The sequence below is a fragment of the Lupinus angustifolius genome, chromosome LG16, assembly GCF_001865875.1.
Source record: "Lupinus angustifolius cultivar Tanjil chromosome LG16, LupAngTanjil_v1.0, whole genome shotgun sequence".
NCBI lineage: Eukaryota > Viridiplantae > Streptophyta > Magnoliopsida > Fabales > Fabaceae > Lupinus > Lupinus angustifolius.
Window position 1 is genome coordinate 13,937,664 of NC_032024.1, and position 22,972 is coordinate 13,960,635.

Sequence of the window (22,972 nt, forward strand, 5' to 3'; positions counted from 1 at the left end):
CTAGGTTTAGCCAGGGAATCTCATGCGAGGCTAGGGCACAAGTACCATTGCCATGTACGAACTCGTGGACCCCATCCACGAGTTTGGTGAAGTCGTGGACCACATCCACAACTTCCAACCCTATATATTGAACCATACAGCACCTTCATTGTCACACCAAGCCATCCGAAATCTTACTTCCTAAATTCCTACTTTCTCTCATTTCCCGAAAATTATAAAAAAAATGGAACATATTGGTCGAGGTCCAATTAACCCATCCCTTCTCACCCTTAAAAAAATCATGTCTCCACCAACATTTGGAATGGTGGAGAAGTGACTTTTCGAGTAAGGTACAACTTTTGGCAAAATTTACCTTCTCCACCAGTGTTAGAAGTTATTCGTAACACGACATTTAGGCATATTCTCGATATCGGTACAATCGAAATCAACAACCACCTAATTACGGTATTAGTTGAGAGATGGGGGTCGGAGACTCATACCTTCCATCTACCTGTTGGCGAGTGCACAGTATCTCTCGAAGATGTCGCATTCCAACTTGGGTTGCCAATAAATGGAGCTCCTATTACTGGCATTACAAGTGGTAATTGGGAAATGATTTGTCACAACTTGTTGGGTGCAATCTCAACTGACAAACAAATTATGGGTCAAAGAATCCAAATGAGTTGGCTCGACTCAACTTTTGCGGTTCTACCACCACATGCTGATGATGTTGTTATTGAGCAACACCACCACATGTTGATGATGTTGTTATTGAGCAACACGCAAGAGCATTTATATTACGCATGATTGGAAACTTCCTCATGCTAGATACATCAGGATCACGAGTCCACCTGATGTATCTCCCATTGTTGGAGGACTTGTCATAGACATTCCAATATAGTTGGGGTTCAGCTGTATTGTGTGTCTATATCGTGGAATATGTCGTGCGACACTCATAAGTCACCAAATTGAAATCGGTGGATGCTTGCATTTACTACAGTCATGAGCATATGACCCCATCCCAATGCTAGCTCCAAGAGTACACAACAATGACTCACAAAATTTCATTTTAGTCCAAAGGTATATTTTTTTCCATGATTTTATTACTAAAATTCTTCAAATTACAATAGTTTTTGTTTGAAATTATTCATATAATAATAACTACCAATAACATTACATTTTAGGTGGGCGCAACATGGTCATGTAACGAACATAATACAGTCAATGTTGGATCGCTTGTGCATTAATCATGTAATTTCTGTAAATTCTAATTTTTAATATATTTACTATTATTTCTAACTATTCTTGTATTCATTAATTACTAACTTTGTTTATATATTAGTTTGTGTGGACCCCATATAGGAACATTACCTATGTGGGCCCCATACCTGATGTAGTCAGAGCACGTGTACCACTCATATGCTTTTCACTTGTTGAGTGGCATGCTGCTGATAGGGTGATGAGACAGTTTGGTCTACAACAACCCATCCCAGAAGATCCAATTAATCTGGAGAAACAACACAAGATGGATCTACGTGGGAAAAATGACTACAACTGGCCTCAAAAGCATGACCAGTGGATTCAGGTTTGGAATAACCGGGAAAACTATGTGGTCAACGGTTTTCCCGATAACCAGCCTTTGTACCATTACTCGCAGTATATGCAATGGTACTTACATAGGACAAGGAAATACATATCTCCAGATGGAACATATTCAGCCGGATCGGTAATAACAAAAACATTTCTAATTATATTTTATTTTATTTTGTGTTGACATATTCTAACAATTTAAAATTTTCCATTTATTCACTACAATTTTATCAAAATGATTCGGGATAGGTGTACTCCTACAAATGTGTTTCCAAATTCGTTGCAGTCATTGAATGACGTCTATCAAAACTGTAATGAGATGATGGAAGCATTTGCTCAACTAATTCTAACCGCCTTCTCCTCAACTACTTCTCAAGCTCCTACTCCACAACAGTTCCAAATGCCTTTTGCACTTGAATATCAACAACATTATGAGAGTCAAACTCAGACGGATACTTTTCCGCAGGCATACACTCAGACTCCTGCTCCTCAGCAACAACAACAACATCCCTTTGGGTTTGAAAGTTACGGAGCAATGGGTGACTACTCATTTTCTCAATTACCATCACATTTGCAATTTTAAGGAATCCCATCAATGTTTGGCACTACTTCAAATACTCTATTCTCGGCATTCAACTCTCAACAATATTATCAGCCGACAATACCTTCACAAACAAACGATGACGATGAAGATGATGACGATAGTGAAGACGAAGACGAGGAGCAGCCACAACTGGTTAGAGGTGGAAGACAAAATCAATCGCAACAACAACAACAACTAAGAGTTCAACCACCTCGAAGGAGAAAGGCACCTGGATGTGGAACATCATCTCATAGACGCCATTAGGATATTTTTTTCCCGCTAATTAAATGTATTTGAATTTTAAATTACAATTTATGAAACTTTCTTCCATTTCCAATTCCATTTTTGTTATTTTTTTAATTTTAAATTACAAATTATTCCAATTCCAAATTTGTTATTAAATTAATCATTTAACATATTCAATTACCATACTAAAATACTAAAATAATCATTTAACTAAAATTACCATATTCAAATACATTATTTTTATAAATTAATAAAAAAACAACTAAAACGTTTCGTAAATGGGTGCAATTTGAAATAACCCATGCAATCTCGTGTACCGGGTACACGACATTGGAAGTCATGTACCCTATCCACGATTTCAGTGAGGAGAGAGAATAATAAATGGAAATCGTGAATGGTATCCACAACTTTCCAGTGAAATCGTGGCTCTGGTCCACGAATTTGCCAAACTCGTGGATGACATCCACGAGTTTCATAAAAATACTCCAAACCCGTAATTAATTCAAAACCTACACTAAAGTTGGGATAGTGTGGTCAAACTACATTATCCCCGTAATTTTTCCTAGTAATGTCGCCTGAGGCAAACAATGACATACAAGATAAGTGAGGGAAAGACAAAAGTGACAAGCGCCTTAGAATAGAAGGGTGAATATGAGATTTGGGATGCATAAAAAGTGAGTTTTTTAGATTTGATTATAGTGAAAATATTAAAATTCTGATAGTGTTCTACATATATTACAAAAATGTCATTGAATTCTATGAATAAATAAGACAAAATTAAGTGTTTACATCATGAATTAAATCTCAAAAACTATGAGGACTTGTATCATACCAAAACCAATATGTTTATGAGTTTTTCCTCATACACAATCATAGTAATCCAAAAGAGAAATTGCTTTCTTATTTAATAAAAGCATTTATGTTGCATTTGGTATAATAGAAAGAGTGAAAAAGAGAAGGATCGCTGAGAAGTTAAAGAAAAATGTTATATTTTTCTCCTTTCATTTAAAGGAGAGGATAATATATTGAGTTGTGAAATTTGTTTATCGTCTCATATGGAGAAAATATGATAAATAATTGAGCGTGATATTTCTTTTTCTTCCCCTCTAAAATTAAATAACATAAAAATTAACTATATTTATCATTTTTTTCTCTCCAGTCTCTTACTCGTATTTCTCTTCTTGCTTTCTTTATTACAATCAAATGGAGCATTAATGTGAAGACATAGAACAATTAAGTTTTTTTTTGAAGAATATGTTATAGAATTAGATATACATGAATATATTTGATTATTTTACTTTTTGGAATGAGACATTTTCATAATATTTATAATCAAAACATGTTATTTCTAAATTTATGAGTCAGGTGAAGGTTTTAAATGAGAAAAAAGGCTTTGAATAAATATGTAATCATAACATAAAAATAAATTATCATAATTGAAGGAGACTCATATGGTTTTTTTTGTTTGTTAAAAGTGCCAGAATATTGTTGATTTTATCTGAAAATGATATTTGAAGGGAATGTTTCATTTAAAATTATTATACATTTCAAGTTAAGATCTTCCAAAATGTAAGATTAGATCACTAAAGCATATAAATATTATATCACTTAGAAAATCAATGCATATAGAAGTTATTGAAATTGAAGACATTATGTATAAATTAATGATGAATTTGTATGATAAATATTTTAGAATCAATAACAAATACAAGCAAAAGTTGCCGGGAAGAAAAACAATATTTCTAAGGTCTATTTAGTATTTTAGTTATCTTAGTGTAAATACCTAATTTTGTCAAGCCAAAAATATTTAAAAATAATTCAAAAAAAAATGTGTTTATTAAATAATTAAAAAAAGATATCTAACTATCAATACTTATTAATTATTATCAAAACTTATATACTTATTATAAAGCTAAAACATTGTGTAACCATCCACCATGGTGTAATTTATAATTCTCTAGTTTATCATTGCCTATTTTCTACAAAAAGACCATATAATTTAATGTCAATATCACCATTACATGTCCCATATTATTTTCTTAATTGTATCTTATTCTTAATTTTATAACCACAACATTTTTTCTTTACTTATGAAACAAAAACTATTTGTACTGATACTTATCTCTTAAGTATGTTCTCACGACTTCAATATTCAATAACAACGCTCTATAAATATGATTTTTTTTTCTCAATTTCACCATACTAAAGAAAAATTATTAATCGATATATAATATTTATTACTTTTGTCCAATCATTACTAAAAAAATAAGAATACATTTCACAAATATTTCATTTCATGATAAGTTTATTTGAATAATTCCGCCCCAATTATACACTTTATCTACAAAATTAACTATAGATGATTCAATTATTTAAACAAACAATTATATTTCAAACAATAGAAAAGCGGATTAACAGACACGAGTGTCTATCAACATGCTAGTATAGATAAATTAGAATCTTGATTTGGAAAATTATAACTTTCAATTCAAATGTCTTCGGTCTTCACTCTTTTAAAAATAATAAATGTTTTAATATGAAAAATTCAATTTCAAATTACCTCACCCCCCAATAAGCATCTCAAGATTAATTTCCCTTACAATTTTCGTTTTCTTTTTAATTACCTATTTTTTAAAGTTTTAAGTGGTTTTATGACCACTCATTAACCTCACAATGGAAGGAATTGGTTTTAAAAAAATCACGTGTCAATTCAAATTATAACAATTTCAGTTCTCGTTTTTAATTAAATAAAAAATTACAGTCGATATTTTTTTTTATAATTTTATAAAAATAAAATAATTATTTTTACCTCTTTATATGTAATGTAATAATTTTTTAATTTTAAAACTAAAAATAATTAATTCGAGTTTTTGAATTTATGAATATATTTAAATTCAAAATTTTAATAATAACAATAAAAATATTTGGTATCTGAATTGAATATATAAATTAATGAGGTTAATATTTCATTTTCAACATATGTTGAAATCCCATATAAATATGTGAGAAATCACATAATGAAATATTCCCAAAAATAGAAAAAACAAATTCATTGAGATGTGTGCCTCCTTTGTTTCTTCCAACAAAATTTTGTGTTAATACCACATGTTCTATAACCAATGTTTGATCCCCACATAAAATCAACGTCGAAACATTTCGATTTACATGTGCTATAAATTCTCAATACAAGAATACACATCTAACAATCGTGAACATTCGATGATTATAACCGGTACGGTATATATGTTGAATCGGTCAAGTATTAAAATTGGTCAAAACTAGTGAACCGACTGATATTTTACTAAACTGATCGGTTTATACATATATTTTTTTTTTAAAAAAACTTAAAAACTTAAAAATCCATTACAAGGTGACCCATTTTTCCAACTATTCTTCAACACTTCAAGGCTAATGCTTCCAAATCATACTTAAATTACACCTTTTGATTCCTAACATTCGTGTGTAATCTCAGTGACATTTGTGTAATCTTAGATTTCTTTCTGAAGATAGGATTTGGTGCAAAAATATAATATCGAGATGAGACCAATGATGTAAAAACTGGACCGTACCGGCCGGTTCAACCGGAAAACCGGTCTCCTAACCAGTATGGTACATATGTTGAACTGGTCAAGTATCAAAACCGATCAAAAACCGGTCAAAACTGGTGAACCGACCGGTATTTCACTAAACCGGCCGGTTTATACATATATTTTTTTTTTGGAAAAAAAACTTAAAAACTCATTACAAGGTGACCTATCTTTCCAACTCTTCTTCAACACTTCAATGCACATGTTTCCAAAACATACTTAGATTACATCTTTTGGTTCCTAACATTCGTGTGTAATCTCAATGACATTTGTGTAATCTTGGAGTTCTATCTGAAGATAAGATTTGGTGCAAAAATATAATATCGATATGAGACAACTTTGACTCTTTGGTGTTAAATGTTAAAACTCCAAATTTATTTGTTTTATAGAGTGAGTTATGAACTTGTGTCATTTATTTATATTTTGCGGTTGTCAAGTGATACTTTTGGATTTATATATGTTTTGTAATTTAGACTTTGAATTTGTTAAAAACTTAGTTGTTTGTTTATGTGAATTTTGAGTAGATTATAAATATGAATTATAAATTTGAGTATCTACCTATTTGGAATTTTTTTGTTATATGTTTTTATATATATATATACATATATAAATATAAGTAGGTATGTCCGGTTTAACAGACATGCGGTTTAATTACTGAACCATTGTACCACTATACCAGTATCCTAATCGTACAGTTTTAACAACACTGCATACCACACATCCTCATTGGTCGAGGTTCCCACATTGTAAAGTTTTTAGGTCACATATTTGTATTTTGTTGGATGTTTAAAATCTTAGTAATGAACTTAAAATATTTGATCGTGTGGAAATTAACATATAAATTAAAGGTTATAATAATATTTTAATTTGATTGTTATAATTCAAAATATGGAATGAGTGAGTTTGACACATGATATTTATTTATATATAAAAATATTAGATGATGAAAATAATATATTTAATTTAGAGACTGTGAAAAGTATAATGTATTGTGAAAATATAAATTTTAGGGATGATAAAATAGGGCAAGATAAAATCATATTATCTAATCACTAATTCTTTCTATAATTAGTGATATATAAACAAACTTTTAAAATATTTAAATGTGTGAAAATTGACAAATAAATAAAAATAATAATTATTTGAATTTGACTAAATTGTAGAATTATTATGAATTCTAAAATAACATATCATTCATGAAACATTCCATTATATATATATATATATATATATATATAAATAAATTGTGAAAATAAATAAATTTGAGTCTTACAACGATACATAAATAATTAAGATCAAAACTTAGTTATTAGCAACATGATTACTTTTATTAATCTCATCATTCAAATAATATAAGATGATTCATATTAATTGTTCTCATTTTTATAATAATTATTGTGTCATCCTCAGTCAATATATATATATATATATATATATATATATATTACAGATAAATAATAATAATAATAAATTGAATTAAAGTATTAATTTTTAACAAAATTAAAATATGGTAAGATATAATTATATATGAAAATAATTAATGATAATGATATATATAATTTTCTCATAAATAACATTATTTTGTAATACCGAAGATATTTCATCACCTTATGAATAATAAACTTATCTCTTTCAGAATACATGATTATCCATCTTAACAAGTCTCGCTCCCGAAACTAAACCATTGCATTTTGGTCTTTCTAAGATCTAATTAGACCAAACACTACTAAACAACATGGAAACAAAATAATATAAACTATAAAGTATTAATTGGAGTAAAATATGAAAGAAGAAAATCAATAAATATATATATATATATATATATATTATATTATATTATATTATGATATATAAGATAAGATATAATTACAATAAAATAAGAAAAAAAGTATCCACTAATAATGTATAAATTTGATACATTATTATTACTAGTGTGTACACTTTGTGTCTGTCGACGAATATTGTGTGATATTACATATTCAATTTTTATATATTTCATTTTTTGAATTAAAATGTATTTGTTGTGTTCGGTGTACTTTATATTATATTTTTTTTGTGTTTATGATAATGTTTAATTTAATATGATATATGTGATTAATTAATGTATTGGTGGTAGTTGCTTAAGATTATATAGTTTTTTTTGTAAAAATTAAATAATATTAAGGGCAATATAAGAAATAAAAATTACACCATGAAGGTAGTTATTTCAAGTTTTGGTTTTATATATAGTATAGATATTACCCACCATTCATACTCTATCATCTATCTTTCTTCAAAAAAAATAATACAAATGAATGATAGATAATATAATGATTGTATATAAATTTTAGACTAAAAGTACATAGATATTACACTCATAAAATAATAGCATAGATTATTATTAGTATATAAAAAATTGTATGCACTAAAGTGTATGAGATTTATACACTGTCATTGCACCATCTATTGATATTTAATTATTGTTGACTTTTAAAAAAATAATTAAAATGAATAATAGATGATTAAGTACATGTATATAAATTTGTATATTGTCAATGTATAAATTATACGCTTTAATGCATATTATTAGAATTTAATATTTTTGTGATTTAAAAAATGCAAAAAAAAAACATCTTCCAATGTTAATATTATTATATTACTTACCATATATGTTTCTTTTGACCTTTTTTTTTGTTTTCCTTTGCTTAATTTTTTTCTTCCTTCAGATCTTTCAAAACCCTAATTCCTCCAAATTCAAGAGCCTCGAAAAACCTATCTCCTTTTCTCTCTCACTTTTCGACGGCTTCTCCATACAACACTTCGATCCACAGGTTCGTTCGTTCTTCTCTGTTTCAATACCCTTTTCTCTTTCCGTGTTTTTCGCTTCTATTATGTTTCCATACTATGATCTGCGAATTAGACGTTGTTACGGTTTGATTTTAGGTTTCGCAATTATTGGATTCAGTGTTTCGGATTTCGCGGCCTTTGTTGTCGGATTCTCTGTTTGGGGATATGGATTTTGGGGGGGCGCCGTTTGTATTGAGTATTTTTTCATGTGGATGGTTAATGTTATTGGATTCAGTGATTCCGATTCTTCATTCATGTTCGATTTTCGTTGCCGTTGCGGATTTTTTTGGACTATTTTGTTATTGGGGAATCCTGATATCATGTTTGATTGTTCTTCATGTTTGGGGTTTTATTGGAGAATAAGACCAAAAATGGGGTGGCCCAGTGCATGAGGCTCCCACTTAGTGGGATCTGAGGAGGTTAGATATATGCAGCCTTACTCATGCTAGCGGAGCTGTTTCCAGGATTTGAACCCGTGACCTCATGGTCACTAAGCAATAACCTTACTGTTGCGTCAAGCTCACCCTCTTTTTGGAGAATAAGACTAATGCTTATGAAAAAATTGAGCAGAAATATTAAACTTTTTGTTTTGCTTTTTCTTATTATTATTTTTAAGATTAATATTTAGCATTGCCACTGTACAACGGTACGGTGGATGAATGATAACTTATTGATTTTGGTTTTTACTGTACGAGGCAAGATTGGAAAGTTGACTGAGTGTGTATATGATTTTGAACCTTAGTCAACCTGCTTATGCACATGGGGCATGCCAGAGAAGAATATTAATCAAATAATGACTGTTTGTCTTTTTGTTTCGTTTAAGTTATTTTCTTGAAACTGATCTATATAGTTTGGAAGTCCATCAAAGGTGTATAGATCTAATCCGGACTCTGGTTGTTAGTTTCTTCATTTCCCCTTGTTAAGAAGAATAGGGAGATTTATTGGTGGCGCACACATGTGTGCAGATTATTGGCCTTGACAAGTACAGTGGGAATTGGTTTGTTAACGGTAAAAGTCAGAAGTCGAGGCACACCATTGTACCCTAGAGTCCTAGGCAACTTTAGCCTTGGTCCCTATTGGTCATAAGGTTCCCTTGATGTTAACAGAAGGTTGTCGGATAGATATGGTTTCATGGACTTGAATCTGTGTTCTGGATTTTTCAAGTAGCTATACTTTGAGGATGGTGGGTATCCACAGAAAAAATATACAATAAATAAAACGCAAGCAAATTGTATGAGTGTGAGTATCATGTTAGGATAAGCCACCAACTTTGGAGTGTCTGTGCATCCCAGATTTATCAATGTTGTTACCATACTGGTTTTTCTATCAACTAGAAAACAAATTTCATCTATTATTTTCCTTAATTTTGCAGGGACTTTTTTTCTTCAAAAGATATGTCTTCTGCTTCCAAATCGAAGTCCAAAGACAAAAAGGCAGGCAAGGAAACTCACAAGCCTTCTGCCAAACCTTCAGGATCTGGTAATGCAGTACCTGGTATTCCAGCTAGTGCATATAACCCATTATTGGGAACGTTCCATACCCTGGAGATGTCACCCATATCTTCTACTTCACCAGTACATTCTAATGGTCGTTTTCGGAACATAGATGAGACAGACGAACATCCTGTAGGCTCATTGGTAGCTGGTCTGGAGGATGATTCTGTCTCTAATAATGGTAGTTGGTCTGGTGAGTCAGAGGACCATAAAGAGAAAGCTTCTAATCCGCCTGTTCGACTGGAAGCAGTACCAGGAGCTGATACTGACAAGCGAGAGAAAATCCGCCAGAAGAATGAAAGAAAGCATCAACGACAGAAGGAAAGGCGAGCACAAGAGTTGCATGATCGTTGCAATGGATATCTTATGTCAAGGAAACTAGAGTCACTTGCTCAACAGCTTTTGGCAATGGGGTTTTCTCATGATCGTGCAACAGTGGCACTGATACTGAATGAAGGGAGGGTGGAGGAATCAGTTGCATGGCTGTTTGAAGGTGGCGAAGAATCAGATAATCAGAAGGATAAAAATATAGGTGTGGCCAATTTGAAAATTGAAATATCAGAAGAACTTGCTCGGATTGCAGACCTGGAAACCAGATATAGTTGCTCAAAACAGGAGGTCGAAAGAGCCATTGTTCATTGTGAAGGTGATCTTGATAAGGCTGCAGAGACCTTGAGAGATTTGAAGCTGGATCTATCATCTGCTCTACCAAAGGCACAGGAAATTGCTGGTCCTCCTACCATTAACAATAAGCAATCAGGTGTTGTGACTCAAAGCCAAAGGCTACAAACGAAACCTATTCTCTCGCCAAATCAACCGAAAAAAGATGATAAGGGTTTTAACTACACAAAAGTATCAGTTATGAATGGAGGATCTTCAGATTCCAGCAATAAAAATTTGCAGCCTCTAAAGAGAACCCAATCTAAGCCTGAATGGGTAAAGCCTCAACAAGCTGCTATACCTGCTGACAAGAGGTGGCCTAGTGCAGGATCCAATCCTTCTGTTTCTTATTCAATGACATCACCTTTGCAGGTGTCGCCCAAACCTGCTAAGACTGAAGCTTCTTATATGGCTTCTGAACGCGATTTTAAGAACCTTCAACATGGAACAGCTAAGGAACCGGTGATTGTGATGCAGCAGCCTCAATCTATAAATGCAAAGCAAGTTCCGGTGTTAGGCATAAGTTCATCTTCTCCTGGAGTAGCTGCCAGTTGGTATCCAACTAACAGCTTAGAAGCAGTGAGGGCTAATGGCTTTATGTCGCACACTCCTAGCACTAGAAACCTTGGTTCAAACTATGTCAGTTCTAATCATCAAATGTACAATCAACTTCAGTATCAACCTCAACAACAATTTGTGACTGGAAACAGCAATTCCGTAGATCTCCAACCAACCAACCGAGGGAATAGCATGTGGAACAGAACAACTGCCTCCCCTACGCTTGCTGCTGCTTCTTCTCTAGGACTCTTTTCTGGGCTAGGATCAGCAGGGACATCAGGGGCAACTTCTCCTGTAGACTGGAGCACTGGTGGGACTATGCAATTTGACTATACCAATATAGATTGGTCCTTGGATAGAGGTTTATCTCCACCAAGGTCAAATGCATATTTGCTAGGATTTTCACCCTTTACAAAGAGTAATAATGCACAGTATGTCTCAAATGCTTCTGGAGTGGTTTCTCAGCAGCCATCGATTAGATCATTACCTTCTAATTCGAGTATGGTTCCCGGTTTGCAAGATGGTGGAGTATCTTCTGTGGAAACAGCTGCGGCTGGTGGTTCTCGGGAGTGGAGTTCTCCATTTGAAGGAAAAGATCTTTTCAGTTTACCAAGACAGTTTGTTTCTTCTCCTTCTCTGTAGAGTGAGGGGTGATGTTGAATTTATAAAATAAAAAAGAAAGACCAGAAGATATGTGTGGATTTGATGTTTTGCTAATATGATGCTATAGTTGATGATTGTTGGTGATAAGCTTTTAGTAGAACATGCCTCTAATCTTCCATTCCATCTCACATTCACAGTACACAGCACACTTTCATACCAGTCACTCCCAATCATAATGCACTTATGTTATGCGTCACTTTTTTATATTTTATATTTTTAAGCCGTGAATTATGTGTTATTCTTCAATCCCTAACCAACATGCACTTACTTTCAAATCATGGACATTTTAAGGATTAATGGCAGCCTAGCATAAACAATAACTAATGTGGTTTGGAAATATGAATATTACGGGGATAACACGAATAAATAATCTAAGAGAGAAAAATGTATCCACAGACAATTTATGAGTTGAAAAATGGATCCACAGACAATTTATGAGTTTTATATATTGTCAGTGTATTATTCATTGTTGATATTTCATAATCATTGACTCTTTAAAAAAATAATATAATGTATTACACATAAAATTTAACAGGAGGGACTAAAAACTTTTAGTAGTATATGTTTTTCTAGTATAACCAAATGTATCTTCTTATTTTATAAAATAAGAAACTAATTATTTTGGTGTGTCTTTTGGGATGCATGGCTCTCCCTTCGGATAAATGTCGATCAGAATAATTGAATCATTCTCTTTTAGTCTATTTAATAGTTCTTACATTACTATACTAATGTCTTGATGATTATATATGTTTGAGTTTGTTATTGAATTAACAATTTCATTAACAATAAGTAGCTTAACATTTAAAAGGAGAAGACATTCAAAAGGAGAAAATGATCTTTTGTACTTAACATCATTTATACTATTTAAGTGGAACACAATATGTAGCATAGAAAAAATGTATAAGCCAAAGGTTAATATCATATTGCCCAACTAACTAAATGAATCCATACATATATATAAAAGACCGATTATAATAAACCTGTTATTTTTTCTCTTCTTGTTTGGCCGCACAAGAGAAAATAAGAAGAGAGAAAGAAGTGAGAAAGAAAGATATGTGAAAGAGAAAGATGAGAGATTAAGTAAATTTTAGTAATGTTTAGTATAAGAGAAGAATGAAAGAAAATTAATAGAAGGAAATATTCTATTCTCTTTCTCTTTTGTTTGGTTGGATAGAAAATGAGAATAGAGAGTGAAGTTATAATTCAAATGACAAAAATGTCTCTAAAATAAAGAAATGTGAGAGATAAATGTTATTTTATTGTTAACTAAAAATAAAAATTATAATTTTAAATGATATATTTTATTATAGTTTTAATTAACATTTTTAATTGATATTTTTATATTTAAAAGAGAATTATTTATATTAATAGTATTTAAAACTAAGAAGTATATAAAAAAAAATTGAAGGGCATGTTAAAATTTTCATCTCCTTACATTTTCTCACCAAAGGAGGAGAGAAAGATTTTTGTGTATGTCCCACGTGTTTTTTATTCTCTCATCTCTTTCTCTCGTTTCTTTCTTTCTTTTCGTTTTCTCTTCAATCTCTCTCACCTTTTTCTCTCCCTTCTAATTCTCCTTTGTTAAAGAGAGGCTAAATGAAATCCATACATATATATATATATATATATCAAACACTGAATATAATGGCCATACCTGACTTATAAATGTTTTGTAATTCGATTCAATATACAGTGTCGCTATTAGTATTCTCAAGTGTCTGTTTACACTCTTCCTCAGCATTGTTTCATGTATAGCTTCATAAAAACATAGAAATGAAGAAGAATGTTTTATTCTTCTTTGTCCATCTCTACTCCTTATCATTCAGCAAAGGCCCTCCTCCACTCCCTAAAAAAACTCAACGGCCTTAAAATAATTTACAAATCATACCGTTTGAATCTTAACAAGGTCCTTAATTGTTTACATATTCTTATCTAGAAGGAAATAGTGAAATACTATAACTTCATACTATTGTGATCATTTATTCTCTGATTGAGAAAGTGGATAGAGAGAAAATAATGAGAATGAGAGTATGGAGAAACAAACATGAGAAAAAGAAAGGATTTTTTCAAGAGAAATATAAAAGAAAAAGAAAAGAAATGTGTGTTTTCTTTTCTCTTTCAATTAATAGAATAGAGAAGGAGAACGGAAGAAATGGTAATATTTTTTAATGTAAAAATATCCTTGAAGGAATATAAAATAAAATCATATTTTTGTTATTAGTAAAAAATAATATTTGTATATCCACCAATAATATTTGTATATCCACCCCACCAAGAAAAGAGTTATCAATGAAACATTAGTCTAGTAGCGTAAAGTCTTACTAAATCTCCATGTATTAGACTAAACCAAGGGAGAAAAGTTCAATATCTAGGAATAACACATGTTTAGAGGGATACTACACAATGGGTTAGCTTCTTACTCATAGGGGTATCCTTCTTTATAACTCAAAAAAATACTATTGTAATCATTTGTAGATAATTTTTTTATTTTTTATTTCTTGGTTTATTTTTCAGTGACTCTCAATATACTGTTCAACCTCTGGTATGATAGCCACACAAAAATACTATTGGAGTGGTTTATACAAAAAAAAAATACTATTGTAATCATTTGCAACCAAATTTTATTTTTTATTTCTTTGGTTTATTTTTTTTGGCGACACTCAATATACTGTTCAACCTCTGTATCAAAGCCACTCCAAAATAATGTCAATCTTTTCTGTCAAGTAAAATCAGCTTTGGATCATTTTGAAGCGCAGCAGTTAAAGCAGCAAAGCTTAATTTTCTGCATCAGTAAATGATGCACCAAAAAAATTCAGAATAAAGATATATTACATTAATATCTTATTACAAGCCCATGCATTAAACAGACTCAGAATCAAAAGTAGAGGCAGAAGGACTCAAAGATGCAGGTTCTCTGTACCATTGATTTGCCTCTCTAGTGAGAAAATAGGCATCTGCAATTAGAAACACAAGTCTACATTAGAAACAATTCTATCATTGCATGTGGCATTCTCATTTGCCAAATTAGTTCAAGGGGTGAACATTCTTTTGCTCTAACTGAATTAGTCCGGTGCACAAGGCGTCTGGGGCGGGTAGTTGTTGACAGTCTTACTCTCACAAGCGAAGATGTTGTTTCCAAGATTTGAACTCATGACCTCCGACACAAGGCAAACAACCTTACCGTTGCGCCAAAGCTCACTGTCGAAAAGTTGTTCTTATAACATAAAATAAATTCCAATTGTCATCCAGGGAATTGAAGAAATGCTGCCCTGATCAGTGTTTGCAACTAAATGCTAAGCTGATAGTTGTAACTATCTTTCACCCCATTCTTATCTTACATAATTATAAATAAAATAATAAATCATATTTGTCTAAGGATAGAAGTTTAATGACTATAAAGTATAAACTATCATTATTCATTAAAGACCACCACTAGAAGACAAGAACATCTATAACTTTTAAAGGGAAACTTTTCGGAATAGATACAGGCTCTTGGATGACAATGAGATTTTATTTTGTTGAATATTGTCCATACTTTCAGAGGCGTCATTTGATACATATAGCCGATCCCACCTAGCGGAATTAAGGCTTGGTTGTTGTTGAATATTTTCCATACTTTTCAATTAATAGTAGCAATTGTAGTCTATCAAGCTTCAAGCAGCTTATATTTAGCAATTAGCAGAACTTTAATGCTAAGTATGGAATCTCTAGATAACCTTATGCTATAGAATCAAAATTAGCATATGTAAACTAACTAACATCATTGCCCACTTCCCTACATAAAACTTGTTGCAGCATATGAAGCACAGATTAAATCATTGTAGCTACTGCATATATTTGTATGAGATATGGTTTCAATATATCGCGAAGATGAACTTAGTTTCTAGCCCGGATTGATTGAAGCTTACCTGATAAGAACACATCTTGGTATTCAACATCATCATAAAGAAATTGTGGAGGATCAGGCGAACCGACTCCAACAATAGTGCTTCCACTGCATGAGATGCATTAAGAAAATATAGAAGTTGATTTCATGTGTTAAAATGAAGATTCTATTGAAGTAAGAACAAGAGCAGAATAAACACTGGATTACTATAAGAAAAGAATCAGGGAAACATGTCATTTATAATTTCAGCACAACTGATGGGGAAGTTAAATCTCATTTTTACTTTTGCTTAATTATCTGATCTTCAATATAGTTAGAACTACAAGCAAAAAATTTACCAATTCCATCACATGTGTGTTTCTCGAAAATCCACTACTAAGGAATACAGAGAAGTTCATCATACAATATGAATAGCCAAAAAGATAGCATCACATTATCTCCAAGTACATAATGATGGGCAACTGGTCCTTTCTTTGCCTCTGAGAGGCGACACAAAAATTATATAGTATAACATCGGTCATATATTTTGAATGTGTTCAAACAATTGACCTCATACACAGTCAAAAGTAATTAAAAGCAACTTTGGCATCGTATATCAAGATAGCTGCGCTAAAATTTAAGAATATTTAGTCATGCAATGCCAAACACATGCAAAAAGACATAAACTGCGAGAAAGTGGGAGAAGACAAAGACTCTACAAATACGAATGCTCACAAGTGTGTGCCTTAAGCTCTAGTAAGTATATTTGAATTCTAGAAAGAAAAATGGTGGAATAGATATTGGAGAACATTAGGTTTATGTGTGTTTACCTTCCTGACATGAAAACAGCATCATATTCTCCACGACCAGCTGCAGTAATCCTCTGCTTCAGTTGTTTGAGAGATGGGAGAACTTCAAATGCTGGAGGTTCTGCAGAAGAAAAAAACGAAAGAAAAACACGAAAAAAATCAAATGAAAACTAATGCATTTTAAAGAAACAGAACTGTACCAACTTTGATTAATATTCTCATGCTTGTACATGTGAATCAGGATCAAATATACAAATTTTGTCAATGTCAATGGTGGGAAGAATTGATTTCCAAAATTGAAATAATGGGGCATACTAGACATTTCATGGTAAGATGCACATACAATTATAAAACAAGACTAGAATACTTTCACACTAAAAATCACGTAGAGTTCTGTGCAAGGTGCGTCAAAGAATATCAAGTAAAAGCCAAAGTCGAAAAAAGAGTAAAAACTATGAACTCTCAGCAAGAAACATACCTAAGTCATTAATACAAACATCTTTTGATATCCCATTCCTTTTGATTTTCTCCAGTAAACCTAAAGGATCAACAGTACTAGTCTGGTCCAACTTTAGACGCTGCAAAGTCGGAAGTTAAATTTGTGACTAAAAATGGAGGGAAAAGTGTGGTTTTGTTCCTATTCTGAAAAGTAAAACACCTTGTAGACTTCTGCAGTTGAACATGCCTGTTGGGGCTTTATGAGTACCATCGGAATGTCCAAAGATATCGGAGGAGGAATATCCTGAACAACCTGGACATTTGAAAGAGAAAAATATCAAACATAATATAATGATTAGGAAATCATTCTACACCTAACATTCATGGCGAAATGATCAAAAATATAATTGAAGTCAAATACCTTGTATGAGTGAGTTCTTGAAATAATTATCAAATACAACATCTAAATACCTTTACATTTCAATCTTAAAGGGACAAAGAAATGATTTCATATCTTCTAGTACTAAAATACAACAAGTTTCCGCAACAAAGATCAATCTAGATGATGGGAACTGAGAACTGTAAAGGTTGGGTCCACTTGCTTTTAGTATACAGTAATATCAACAGCAAATAACTATCACAGTTAAGTACGATGACCCTAAGTTGTATTGCAACTTTGCAAGAAATTGGTGCAAGTATATTCACAAATTTTAATGTTTAATCTGTTGTAGCAATTTAACTTTAGCAACAAATAAATATTATTGATTTGCAGCACACAGAGTGAAAGATGTAACAATACATAAGAAGCAAATGTCTAGTGCTTTTTCTCATATATAATTTTTTCGAAAACAAGATGCCTAATGTTTGTACTGACCTCACCTCGACCGGTGCAATAGGCTGCTCCCCGAGAGAAAAAGAAGGGAATGTCTGATCCAATCTCACTTGACCACTCTTGTAGTTCTTTCTCAGTGGCAAGACAACCACTGAATTGATTTGCTGCCCAAAGAGCAGTTGCAGCATTGCTACTTCCACCACCAAGCCCTGCCCCGGTAGGTACCCGTTTATCGAGGTGAATCTGAAAACAGCAAGAATATAATCAATATAAATTAAATCTTGTGCTAAATATAAATACAAGTGAAAATGCAATTCATTTATACCCAGAAGAACTTTTCACTGCCAGTTTTCTTCCTATAAAGATTAAGTGCCTTAATAATCTGTGAAAAGAATTCACACATAACATTCTTTGAGTTAGGATCATGGAAAAAGAGGCTCAGAAGGAAAAATTGTAGTTTATGATATGTTACCAAATTTCTATCATCAAGGGGCACCCCAGACACATTGGTTGACAGTCGATCCATGGTTTTGGACGGTGACAAAGAGAACTTAATTATGTCACCTAGACTTATCACCTGGAGACTCAAAAGGGGGCAAATAAGGTACACTTATACATTTTCATAAATAAATCATATTAACAAGTAGATGAAAAAACAAAGAGAGTTGAAGCATTTACCAAATTTGATCATAACTTACATGAAATAGAGATGCCAAATCATGGTAACCATCTTCCCTCTTGTCGGTTATTCTCAAGAAAACATTTATCTGCATCAGTCGCAATAGTATTTTCAGTACAAGGAAACAAATCTGGATAGCCTGTAATGATCAGTTTGCAAGTTGGATTTTGGAGGGAAATGGAAGGCTTTTACGTCATGAAACACACTTGTGGGATGACTCTGAAGTCTTCTCATTCACTTCTTTCCCCTCCAAAACTCAACTCACAAACGGACCCTAAGTAACGGATTGGTTGATTTGTAGTCACCTTGCAAGGAGAGAACAAAGTAAGCCTTGAAAGGGGAGCTTCCTTGTCCACTTCATCAGCCAACTTGTTTATCCTTTCATCCGGATTATACACAACCTAATCTCACCGAAACACAATTAAAGCACACAAAAACAAAACAAAAAATTCAATCCAAAGGGTAACATAGTAGGAGCAAAACATCAATTTGGTCCTCGAGTTTACTAAAACATCAATTTGATTCCTGAATTTGCACAATGTCAGACCCCTGTGACAACCTTATAATTTTTTAGGCATGGACCAAATTAACTGACAATTCGCGAAGTCACGGGTTCATGACCAAACTGAAGTTTTCAGAAGTTCAGGGATCAAACTGAAGTCACGAGTTCAATTCGCAAATTGAAATCATTAGTTCATGACCAAACTGTAGTCACAAGTTCAATTCGCAAGTTGAAGCTTTCAAAAACATTAATTTGGTAATGTACTAAATTAATGTTTTTTTCTTAAACAAATCAAAAGCCACCCCAAACAAAGTTACATTAAACAAAAACAACAACATTGAAACATCAATCAAAAGCATAACAAATAAAGAAGAGAGGACCAAAGGTACCAACCTCTACTTGTTTCTTGGAAGAGGTTGAATCAGAAACCATGGCTCTAACCATATGGGTCCTCTGAAAATGAAGTTTTGTATGAAAATTTGATGAGGCAAGTGGTCTGCAATGTGGGAAATGGATGGTTCTTGTGAAGGGATGTGGAGAAGTGGGTATGACATGGTTACTGAAGAGAAAGTGAGAGGAAGCCATGGATTGCATTGAATTGGATATAGGTAAGTGAAAGAAAAGATTGAAATTTTAGAGTTGAAGATTATTGTGGTGGATGGGTAGTTGGAAAAGACAAAATTTTAAACAAACAAAACAGTGTGTGTTGTGTATATAAGTTTTGACAGTGTGAATTATGGACTTTATATTTTCTCAGCTTACACACTGTAATCAAAATACTACAAAAAGGTTACATTAGTTGTTGTTTGACTGAAAATGGGTACCGGACCTCAGAGTATCTGCTGATAATATATGCAACATGTTAGATTTTTTATTTTGGTATTGTTCTTCGTCTTTACTGATAAGAAACTAGTTCATTTTAGAGTTCATGGTCGTCCTTTCCAACCCAAGTGTTACTAACAATAATTGAACTCTCGACTTGGGAATTCACTAAAGTCTTACACCACTGGCCAACGTCTTGTTAATAACATGTTAGATCAAATCTAGATCCGTATTTTTTGAACTCGTAAGCAATTAAGATTGAGAATTCAGAAGCTTGTTAAACGAGTCCGAATAATGAGGCATATATATACATTGTTAAAATTGTGATATTATGTTGTTAAGCAATAGTACTGAATTCATAATTCTTGTTATGTTGATTAAACACTTCTTAATAAATAAATTATTTTCATGATAATGTTGAAGTAATGACACATTTTTATGTTTGTTTGAATATGAAAATTATATTTAATCGATAATTTAAATTATTTTTTCATTATTTTTATTATTTTTTCTCCTTTTCATTGTTTAAAATAATATATAAGATCATTAAAAAACATGCAAACAATTGTAAAACAAATTTGCAATTTTTTTAATATTTTTTGAATTTCTACTTACTAGTACATCAGCTGTGAGGACTTTCAGGGAGTAGACTTATGTATATGAATCTGAGGCAAACTTGAGTCCAAAAATGAATAAATAGGGTGAGTGGTCATAAATTCTGACATTTTTTATTATATAACAATGAGCATATGAATATGGTTGTTCATATAGTTTATTTTAACCCTAATAAACCATTTATCTTGTTATTGTCATGTTTCATATATATATATATATAAATTATATTTTTATTTTTCCATTTTATTCTAAATCTTTTCAAGTTTGAAAAAGTAAATTTGCTTTTATATTTTTTCCAGCTATACCATTATTTGAACATTCTTCCTTTTCACATGTTTTTATATTTGTGAGCTTGTAACTTATATCTATAAGTTCATAATTCTAAAGGTAGCTCAAAGATTGTAACTTGTATAGATAACTTATTAGATTATAATTGTTTGGTAAAATTAATTTTCTAACTAGTTGAAATTTAAAAAAAAAATGAATAAAATTGACATACATTATGTACTTAGTTATTTATAAATTGGAGTAATTAACTACATTGATAATTTAAAACAATCATTTTTTATATTTTGGTAATAATTTAATATTTAATATTTTACTTATTTATTTGCTTTATTTTAATATTTTTAGTTGTCAGATTTTTTTTTTTAAAATGCAATTAGGTTACATAATTTTATAATATTTTTCTATTATATCACAAAAATCAAATGAGAAAATATTTTATACATCACTACATATCCCACTATTTAATGATCATATATTATGAATAAACTTCGCATACCTTCACCCAAAACTTTTATAAATTTAATGATATTACGAATATTTACATACCTTTACCGTGAATTCATTGTATATCCAATGAACCATAAGTAATAGACTCCACAGTATCCACATGAATATGGAGCGGATCTCGATCCAAAATGAAAGGATAGGGCAATAGTTGTCATAAATTTCAAACATTTTTTTAATCATATAGGATGCATAATTGGTTGTTCATATAGTTTACTTTTACCCTAATAAGCTCTTATGTTTGTCTTATTATTGTCATGTTTCATATATATAATATATTAATTATGTTTTTTTCACATATTATTTCAAATCTTTTTATGTTTGCAAAAGTAAATTGTTTTTATATTTCTTCCAGCTATACTATTATTGAACACTCTTCTTGTTTGCTTCACATTTCTCTATCTTTAATGTAATCTCCATAAATTTATTGTTTTCTATACATAAATATAAATTAAGTGGAGCGTTTTAGTCAAAATTTATAGTAACAATTGCTTAACATTTAAGAATATCGAGTAGCTTGAAGAAGTTCAATGAAGAAATTCTTTGGTTATTGAATTCCAATGCAATTTTACTTTTATAGCTACTAGTGTTGTGATGAAAGATTAATAATATATTAATATAAAAAATTAAAGCAATAAAAATAATATGTGGAAGTTTATATTAATTATTAATGAAAGATATTACAAAAGATAAATTTAGAATATAAAATTTATGTCATGAGTTAGTTATTATTTGTTTTTGATTTATTAATAAATAAATAAATAGTATAAATATAGAATAGAAGTATATATATATATATATATATATATTATAGAAATTATATAAATATGAAATTATAAGTTATAAAAATTAAAATAGGGAAACATAAAATACGCCATGAGTAGTTATTTTATGTTTACTAGTATAGATAAACATGAAATTAGAAGTTATAAAAGATAAAATAGGGGAATATAAAATACTTCATGAATAGTTATTTTATGTTTTTAGTATTAGTATAGATAAACATGAAATTAAAAGTTATTAAAGATAAAATAGGAAAAACATAAAATACATCATGGGTAACTATTTTATATTTTCCATTTATCTATTAGTATAGAAGTATAGATTAACATGTCATTATTTTAAAATATAAAAAGTATGTAACAGTTTGTTTTATAATTACTAAAGTCTGAAATTTATTAATGTGTACTCTAAAATAGAAGTTAAAAAATAAAGATAGAAATTAAAATGAATTACCAAACAAATAAAAAATAAACATAGAAACTACTTAAATGCAAAGTATTGACATTAAATTTTATTTTCAAAACTAATTTAAATGATATTTTTTTAATTAATAGATGACACTTTTATTCATATATGGGTTTGTTTTAAACAAATAATGTTAAATGATATTCCATGGCCCTATCTATACTCTATACTTACTATTAATAAAG

General features: G+C 31.0%; 2 protein-coding genes across 2 annotated transcripts; one reads left to right on the forward strand and one right to left on the reverse strand.

Annotated features, from left to right (window-relative positions):
• On the forward strand, positions 8,660 to 12,272 carry LOC109330005. Its single transcript, XM_019563951.1, has 2 exons — positions 8,660 to 8,795; positions 10,184 to 12,272. Exon 2 carries the CDS (start codon positions 10,206 to 10,208, stop codon positions 12,162 to 12,164), a length of 1,959 nt encoding a protein of 652 aa, XP_019419496.1. The 5' UTR covers positions 8,660 to 8,795; positions 10,184 to 10,205; the 3' UTR covers positions 12,165 to 12,272.
• Positions 14,981 to 20,003, reverse strand: LOC109328894 (4-diphosphocytidyl-2-C-methyl-D-erythritol kinase, chloroplastic-like). Its single transcript, XM_019562535.1, has 11 exons — positions 19,704 to 20,003; positions 19,114 to 19,209; positions 18,828 to 18,896; positions 18,602 to 18,706; positions 18,455 to 18,511; positions 18,172 to 18,372; positions 17,518 to 17,610; positions 17,338 to 17,437; positions 16,881 to 16,980; positions 16,094 to 16,179; positions 14,981 to 15,139 (listed from the first exon to the last, which is right to left on the reverse strand). Exons 1-11 carry the CDS (start codon positions 19,902 to 19,904, stop codon positions 15,045 to 15,047), a joined length of 1,203 nt encoding a protein of 400 aa, XP_019418080.1. The 5' UTR covers positions 19,905 to 20,003; the 3' UTR covers positions 14,981 to 15,044.

Bases quoted from the DNA above. Each gene is read 5' to 3' on its own strand.
- LOC109330005 (XM_019563951.1), top strand. From the start codon at position 10,206: ATGTCTTCTGCTTCCAAATCGAAGTCCAAAGACAAAAAGGCAGGCAAG.
- LOC109328894 (XM_019562535.1), bottom strand. From the start codon at position 19,904: ATGCAATCCATGGCTTCCTCTCACTTTCTCTTCAGTAACCATGTCATA. The intron at 19,210-19,703 runs GTTGGTACCTTT...CGGTGAGATTAG, and splicing joins CTTCCAAGAAACAAGTAGAG to GTTGTGTATAATCCGGATGA. The intron at 17,611-18,171 runs GTCAGTACAAAC...TCAAATGTCCAG, and splicing joins ATTGCACCGGTCGAGGTGAG to GTTGTTCAGGATATTCCTCC.